The sequence below is a fragment of the Neospora caninum genome, chromosome XII (genome assembly GCF_000208865.1).
Source record: "Neospora caninum Liverpool complete genome, chromosome XII".
Taxonomy (NCBI): domain Eukaryota; phylum Apicomplexa; class Conoidasida; order Eucoccidiorida; family Sarcocystidae; genus Neospora; species Neospora caninum.
The window spans coordinates 3,743,471-3,752,170 of record NC_018398.1 but is presented as its reverse complement, the minus strand read 5'-3'; the positions used below and the strand labels follow the sequence as shown (position 1 = coordinate 3,752,170).

At 54.8% G+C, this 8,700-nt stretch overlaps 1 protein-coding gene across 1 annotated transcript; it reads right to left on the bottom strand.

The window, feature by feature from the left end:
• Positions 1-2,855: 2,855 nt before the first annotated feature.
• On the bottom strand, positions 2,856-6,335 carry NCLIV_064950 (hypothetical protein; the record flags this gene model as incomplete). Its single annotated transcript, XM_003886046.1, has 7 exons — positions 2,856-3,054; positions 3,341-3,463; positions 3,707-3,789; positions 4,238-4,493; positions 4,790-5,381; positions 5,695-5,861; positions 6,238-6,335. The coding sequence occupies 7 exons, from the start codon at positions 6,333-6,335 to the stop codon at positions 2,856-2,858; spliced, it is 1,518 nt and encodes a 505-aa protein (XP_003886095.1).
• Positions 6,336-8,700: the final 2,365 nt, after the last annotated feature.

Sequence of the window (8,700 nt, the reverse complement as noted above, 5' to 3'; positions counted from 1 at the left end):
ACGTCACGTCACGGACACGCTGTTGCTGTTTGAGCGAGGGATATGTACGGGCTGTTTGTCAAGTCGGCCGATTGTAAAATGCGCGGAGAAACGCTTTTGCGGTGCCACAGAAGAAGCGTCGTCGTGTTACCTGGGATCTTGCTACCCCTTGCACGTAACGCGGGCGCCAGCACTGGCCAGACGGATTTCCACGAAAGCGTGCAATGGCTTTTGTTTCTCGGTTGTTTCGATTTCCAGGAGTGTTTCACATCTTGTGCCCAGTTCATTCTTTTGCACTCTTGTGTGTTATCTTTTCTCTTCGTGTTCTCTATGAAGGTTGCTTCTTAGTCGACCTTTCCTGGTCGAGAAGTGCATTCTCAGGACCACGACTCGATTCCGTAAATGCTGTTTCTTCTGCTAGCTCCCGGCGGCTCAAAAGCCGGTTTCCCTACCGCTACCCCCGCTGATCCGCTGCTTCGAACTAGTCACGGCCCCGGTGTCGGTAGTTCAGAACAGTCTTTAACCATCGAGAGCGTCTTTCACTGCTGTCCCGCCGTTGATGCACGACTGTTAGGCGCATTCAGTTGCGAAGACGACCCGTTCCGTTATTTGCAAAGTCGTGCAAAGAGGAAAAAGGGTATCGTCTTGCGGTGTCGCCCGGACACAGATGGGAGCAGTGAACCGGGTCACCATTGTGTTTTCTCTGTGAGCCAAGAGCACCGGATACGTAAGCAAGTTTCATCCCTGTTCACTCGACTACGACGTGCCTCTCCCTTCGTCTTCTTCCGTCTTCCCTGGATAGAGCCCCCCTCTTGGAAGAGTGCTGGCGACCGACGAGGCCTAACGTGTGATGCAAGAAACAGACACCACCGTAAATCTGGCTGCAACCCCGGATTGTGGAGGGAGACTACGCGTTGAAAGACACTGGAGATTTCGCTGCGGTGGAGGAGGAAAAGAGAATCGTGGGAATGCCCGTTTCGGTGAGGTAGAAAAGTCGGGGCGGTCCGCGACGGGATCACTGTCATGACTTTGAGCCGGGACATAGTTCACACCACGAATCACACTCGCTCCCTCCCCGACGGGAGAAAGAAATACAAACGTCTAGACGATCACAGGTACAGGGTGAAAAAACACAGGAGTCTGCCGTATTACAGTCCACCAAGAGAGACACAATCAGCACATTGAGGCTTTAACCACGACTCACACTAGTGACCCCGCTTCTCATCCGTCTCGGCAGCCCCTGTACGACGCACCCTTTTCTACAGCGGAGCCCTCCACATATGATGTCCTTCGGCATTGTTTTCACGCAAGGCATTCCGTCTTTTTTGGACCCATCTAAGAAATGGTAACGCGTGTGGAGAACCCCCTCCTCCGGCCGTCCGTTCATGAATTCTGTTCAAAAACAACACGGTCTCCTTTCCCCCTCTCCTCCTTTTTCGTTGCCATTACCTCCTTCTTGGCTCTTGTCGGCCAAGGCTAAGGCAAGGCATGCGAGAGAGACGCTCCGTATCTATCCGTGTCTTTCCACGAATCAACCAGAACGGCAGAGCCCGCCCCGACTGAACTGCACTGTCCGAACGGCATTGGTTTCCCCCTCATGTCTCTTCCGGCCGGAGTTTTCTTCGCTTCCTCAGGGGTCCTCCCGCAAGTTTGTTTCGGCCTTTGATTTGGTTTTTCTTCTGCCGCCTGTCGCTGCTCGCCTTCCTGTCCCCCCGCTCGCTGTTCAGGCAGACGCCAATGGAGGATACGCAGCTACACCGCATCGAAGGATGGGGCGATACCCACCGTTCACGTGAACGACAGACTTCAGGAATACCGCGGGCGAAACAAATGCATACGCGAATCCATATCTTAAATACATGTTTTACACGGGTAAAAGCGAAGCTGCACGGCCTACACACACAGTATATAAACAGGGGTACATGCATCTGTAAGTCTATGCACATCGGCACAGAGACGCTCTCCTCTGCGGCACGTCGAGAGCGAAGCAGTGTAGGCTGTGCGCTGGCCGAAAGAGCTTGCGATGTGTGGCCCCGGCGAGAGAACGCGCATATCACGCCACACAAATCTTCGCATACATCATACACGTGTGCTGCTGTACATACACCACATTTTGGCCACATGTATACACGTAGACGTATGTTTCGGGCAAGGGGACCGTTGCCGTGGAGAGAAGCAGCAGGGTGCGCACACATAGCGGCGTGTCCCTCCTTTCCCCGCGCTCTCACTCTCCCTCGCCCCTCGCTTTCACTGGTGTCACTCAGGGTAAAACTACATTTGATAAATGCGAGCTCAATCAAAAAATTTGTGCGGTCACAAGCCCAAAGAGACAGCGACCTCTCCATATACACACGCCACGGGGAGGAAAGGCCGCCTTGGCCTTCGTCTCTCTTTCAGTTCTCTTTGGGTGTCGGCCTCTTCCCTCTTCCGCGTTTCGCCACATGGTACCTCTTCGTATCACCTCGCGCAAATCGCGGAGGCACATTGCCTCCGCCACTCCGCTCGTCTGACTCCACTGCACACCGTCCACCGTTTCCGCCTTCGCCTTCCTCACGCACATCAAACGCTCCATCGAACTCGTGAATATGCAGCATGCGCTGCTTCTCGTTTCAGTTCTTCCACTCCACCCCGTCCTGTCGTCTCAAGTCCGCGGCTGTGTCACCTCCATGCCACATAGCTTTCAAGAAAAAGGAGGGGACAAAACGAAAGAGGACCGGCATTGCTTGGTTTCTGTTTCCACATCTTCCCTTGTATACACCCCAGACCTTCCACGCGAACCGGCCTCCGTCTTCTCTCGATCGCTCGGTTCCTCGCTTCTCACCCCTGCGTTCTCCTTCCCTGTCCTCTCTCGGCGTCGAATTCGGGTTCCAAGCTCTTTATCGTCGACCGCGTCCCATGCCTCTCCGGCCTCGGCCTCGCCCCCGGCCGCCGCGACCCCGGCCACCAGAGACAGCTCCATTGTCGCCTTCATCGCCATCTTTAAGAACGACGAGCTCGTACTCCGTAGCAGACATGTCCCGGGCGCCGTTCACTGTGAATTTGAAGCTGTCCTTCTCCGCCTCGGGGATTTCCGAGCTGAAATGCAAAACACGCATGCAGACTCCCGCGCCGCGTCTTTCAAAGGCAGGCACTCACTCAAGCACCCACCGAAGACACGCGCTCCCTTTTGCATCTAAATGCCTCTATCTGCATCAGTGAGATAGATCTTCGCGCGCTTCGATGAAAATGCCGCTTTGTAGATACGCGTGGACATGTCGACGCACAGAAATCCAGACGCTGAGCCGTAAAAGGCGGCGGTTCCCCAGAGGCCGTAGGAGTCTGTCGCGAGCCGGCGTCAAACAGAGACGCCTCCGTGTCTTACATGATTTTCCCCCAGCGATCGACGACGAGCTTCATGTGTCCCTCCTCCATGCTGATCAACCCATTGCGGATGAGCAGCGGCGTTCCCTCTGCGTCGGGCAGCTCCATCTGCTGGTCAACCAGCCTGTGGAAACAATCAAGGCGCATACGCAAGTGGACAAGCAACTTTCACCTAGCTTAGATAAAAAGAACGGCCAAGAGCACACGCAGAGGAAAACGCCTGAAGGACCGCACAAGAGAAACGCCTCAAGAGAGAGCCCCACACAGAGAGAACCGCCCACGTACACGAGTTGGATCTGCCTGTTGAACTGGGGTCCTCGCTGGATCCCTGTGGCGAAAAACAGACACCCCCTTCACAAAAACTTACTTGAGAGTGATGACCGCGCCGTCGTCACCTACAACCATGTGGCCTTCCCGGCTCGTCCGGCCGCTAGGGAACGTGCGGTCGCGCTGGTGGACGGCAACAAGCGCACAGAAAACGAACTCGCGATTTAAACGCGAACCGACAGGAAAGGCAAACGCGCGCGCAGGCTCCCACATGTACTACACAGTCACACAAACGTGCACATATTTATATATATATTTAGATGTATGTACACAGACTGATACATGTACGCATGGCTTGGCTACCCAGTAGTTTGCTATCACACGGATGGGTTTGGTCTGTGTGCTCCAGTGAAAAGCATCACATGCAGACCTCCTGGGGGTAAAGACGAGAGGCACGCGAAGCTTGGAACTCTGACGGTTAGCCCCTGGTCTCTCGACACACTGGTCTCTGTATCTACACCCAACAACGCCCGACCACGCTGTTGCGTCGAGTGCCTTTTCGTACACACAGGACAAAAAGGACACAGCTTCCAGGTCAGATCCCCCAGCGGCTTATTGAGTGCAGACGCACGTCGACGACTTTGGGTGAGACGACCTTGACGCGGAGGTTCAAGCCCTTCGAGGTCGGCTCGAGATCCTGGATGCTTTTGAAGGTCGCGACGGCCTTCTGAACCGGCCGGGGACTCTTCGCTTCCGCTTCGGCTCCCTCCAGCGGATTCCGGTACTTGGGCATCAGGCGGTGGTAGCGCAGCTCGTGGACCAAAAACAACGCACTGACGGCCGGCGCGTCTGCAGCCAAGCCCCAGGCGTCTCCCAGCTGCACCAGACTGAAATGGAAAGGCACACTCGCAACCGTTGCCATTACACACATACACACAGATCGGCACACACACACACACGCACAGACACAGCTCTATATCTTTCTATGCGCGAATAAATCTATGCGTGACGGACGACCCACCTTGCTTGTCAGGAACCTAACTGCGTATATCGACGGAGACAGGCGCGTTCCGTTCCCGAGAGATTTGTGCACACGGCAAGTGCAACGCTCACACGGGGATCCACAAAACGTTTCTGTTTGCATATGCGTACACGATTTGTGGGGGGTTTCCCTTTGTCTCACCTGAGTTTCACTCCTTCGCTGTGTGCAGTTTTTGTGGCAGGGACGACTTCGGATCCTGCATTGGCCGCATTCTTTCCTCTCCTGCGGACGCGGCCGATTCGGCTTTCAATTCCTGCCATCGTTTCGGGAGAGACGTTCGCGCGGTAGAGGTAGAGTTCCACGCGGTCGCCGCCTGTCATGGCGACCGGGATGCGCACGCCTTTCTCGTCTTTCTCGTTCGCATTCGCATTCTTCGGCGCCTTGCCTTCGGATGCGAGAGACGCGGAGAGGTCTCCGCCGAGAGCGAGTCCGCCGCCGCCAAAGGTGACTTGAGTCAGATTCACCAAGTGCTTCTCGTAGATCGGCGCATCGAGCTGCCTCTCCAACTCCTCCGCGGCAGGCCCCACAAACTTCCCTGTCTCCGCCTCGAAGTCTCCCTCGGGAAGTTCGAGTGTATCGGCGAGGCCAACCGACAAATTCGGCTTCCTCACAAACAAACACATATCTGTTCGCGTCTCCGTGTTCCGCAGCAGCACCAGCACTGCCCGGCGCTGCGGCCGTAGATACACCGGACCCGAATACACGTCACCGTCCTTGTCTGCCGCGTCGACATCTGCAGGGGATCCGCAGCGGAGACAGGGGAAGGAGGCGTGGAAAAAAGGTAGCACGCGCTGCCGGATGCACACACTAAAGACAGTGTGCGAGAAAAACGAAGAAACGCAGAAGACACAAGGAAAAAAAACGAGAGTCACGGCCTCACATGTCTGCGACAGATCCCACATCCATACAGGCCCTTGAGCTGTGAACCACGCAGGCACAGTTGCCAGTCGCTATCTATCTATTTCTCTGTATCTCTATCGATGCAGATAACTGCGTCGATCTGCTTCGATGCACACATTTGAACAGAAATGCACCTGGACTCTTACGCATGGTCAGAGAAGTGAGCGTGTCTTCTCGAGCCGATTTGCCATGTTGGGTGCTTTCCAGAGAGACGCGCACCAGACGGAGACGATCCGCAGTGGCGTAGACGGACAACCAATCCTGAAACATTCGGCTGTTGAAAATCTTCTCCCAGTCGGGGTGAGAAATCGAACTGGAAACACATCCCGGAAATGCCCACACACATTCACACGTAACAACGGCTTACGCGTCGCATGCATGCGTATACATACACCTATAAATGCATTTTTGTATGTACATATACATAATATGAATACGGACATAAAGGTGTATATATACATATACACATCTGTAGAGGAGGTACAGAGATGGGCTAAAGGCGGCGAGACATGCACCAGAAGACTACCGAACAGAATTTTTTCACAGACATGGAGGGGACTGCCGTTCTTTTCTCGTGCGTCGTAGGAGAAAGGAAGAGACGGAAAGCGAGGTCGGGTTCAGAGGAGTGAACAAGGGGAAACTGCTGTCTACGGAAAGAGAAGAGAGAACATGGACCTTCTCGCTCTTACCTGGGAAGGTCGACGCGAACTTTACATTCGCCATGGCTCTGCGTCGTGAGGGAGAATCCAGCGCCCTCTTCTTTGGGGAACAACGTGGCGATTGCCATCTGACAAAAACGAGAACATCAATCGCAGCGTTCACAGACGTGGATGCTTTGTCAGCTGTGCCTTCGTGTGTAGGAAGGAAAGGCCGTGTTCTCCGTTCCCACCCATTTCGCCTCAAAGCAACAACACGCACCGGGATGTGTAGGTTTGCTTTGAAGGAAGGGCGGCGCGATTCGCCTCCGAGCAAGAAACAACCTACCTTGACTAGCTGGCTGTGAGACACTTTGGAAAGCTACGAGTGAGAGCGACGGGGCACGACGTTGTTGGCTGTCTCTACAAGCAAATCGCCTTCGCCTGAAAAGATGAGACAAGACAGGGGGAACCTACAGATCTTGCGGAGTCTCGAGTTAGAGGGGGATGCCACGCAAAGAGTCGGCGAGACCAGCGTACGGGGAAATAAAACATGGAGAGTAGTAGGTGCCAGGAGGAAAAGGGATCTTGACGACAGACAAGAAATCACTCGGGGGGGTGGCTGTTGGGGAGAGCGACGACACACACACGTGGAAGAAACACGCGAGGAGGGGCGAGGGACTCAGGAGACAAAAACACGTTGAAGAGAGGAATGAACGAGCGAGAAGGAAACTGGAACGGACTCCCAAAGCTCTCGCGAGGTCGCAAAGCTGCACAAGGGGAGGTGCGCCGTCGGAAACCAGAGAGCGGAAAGACGAATGCGAACCGAGGAGAGAAGAGAGACACAGACGGTCGAGCAACGCCAAGGACGGAAAAAGCAAGAAGAGACAGTCGTCCACGGATTGCAGAGAAAGGTGGAGAGGCACGATGCGGTATTTAACGGAAAAGCCGCAGCAGCCAAAAGCGAAAACGCTGAAGGCACACGGGAAAAAGGTGAAGAGGAGCATCGACGGAAGCACGAAAGGAATGAAGGCAAGGGGAGAGCGAGGCACACAGAGAAGCGAGGAAGGAAGGTTTCATGTGGAGGTGAGGGGGGGGGGGGGAGACACGAAGAGACACCATTGGCAAACAAAGCAGAAAAGTGGACAGCACGGAGTCAGGTGTGTGGATGTCGTCCGCCGGGAGTGCGCGGCCAGTGAGGGCTGCTCAGAAATGCCACCACGAGAGAAATCGGGAGAAGGGAGGAAAGAGGAAACAGAGAGACGAAAGGCTGCGACAGGGAAACACACCGCCAACAGAAGAAGGGAAGAAGTGGGAGGAACACTTCTGCGGACAACGACGGAGACTCGCAGAGAGAGCCAGGACGGGGCGGCACACGTCGCCCTCGGTATATGCAGTCGGTATTCGGGGGAAGCAGGAAGGGGGAATGAGTAAAACGCCAGCAGACGGCACTGCTCAGTTCATCAGCGATTTCGGCTGTCTCTCTGTGCATTTTCCTCTATTCCCTCTCCCGTCACGATGGTTTGCTTTTTTGCACCAGTCTGCAAATCTAGACACGAGAGGAGCACGGCAAAAAACGAAGAAACAAGGCCGTGGCTTTGGGACACTTCACCGAGTTGCTCTCGACAGAAAAGGAATCGCTTGTAAGAACGAAAGAACAGACTGACGAAAATCTGAGATATGCCGTCGCGTCCCTTCTTTCCTGTCTCGCTCTCCCGCGCGGCAGGCAGGCACACCTGCGTGTGTGCGATTCAACTGCGGAATGAAAGGTGACACTTTTGGTTCTGGAGACGGCTTTTTCACAGCGGTGAAGGACGAAACGGCACAGAGAAAAACGGTTGTGCAGCGCGAGGTGAAGCCACATGAGAGGCACAGGGAGCCTTATCTCGGCAAGCAGATGTGCACTGTGGATGTGAGGTGGCGCCAAAAGCCGTGCGTTTGTGCTCAGATCTGATGGACGCGAACATCTTTTTTTTTATAAAGACCGCCGTGGACGGCTCTCTCGCTGTCGAATGAGACACGATGCTCTTTTGGTGGAAAGGACCGACAAACGGGACACTGAAGAGTGGACGTTTTCACTCCATGAGTCGGCACACCGGTGTGCCGAAACAGAATGCGGACACAGGGTGGAAAGGAGCATTCAGGCGCGACTTACTTTGGCAAAGACAGACAGGCGACGCGAGTTCGTGGAGAAAAGGGGCGGAGAAAGAGAAGGGAGAAAGACGAAAAAAGGTAGAGTGAAGCGGAAGGAGGTACCCTGGACCACTCTCTGGTTGCACTGCGTGCGGACGCGCGAAATTCGACAGCGCAGTATCCCGGGGGAGGAGGGCAGAAAGGCTCAGCCTAACAGTCACTGCCTGATTTCCTGGCGCACTGCAGCTACGCTGTGTATGTGTGGACACCAGTCCACGTGCACACGACTGGAAGTGTGCGGCAAGACTGGAGCGTGGCTCTTTTGCCGCGTGGATTTGCGCACGTTTGCAAACTGTCAAAGGACTCACACACACCAAACCGAAC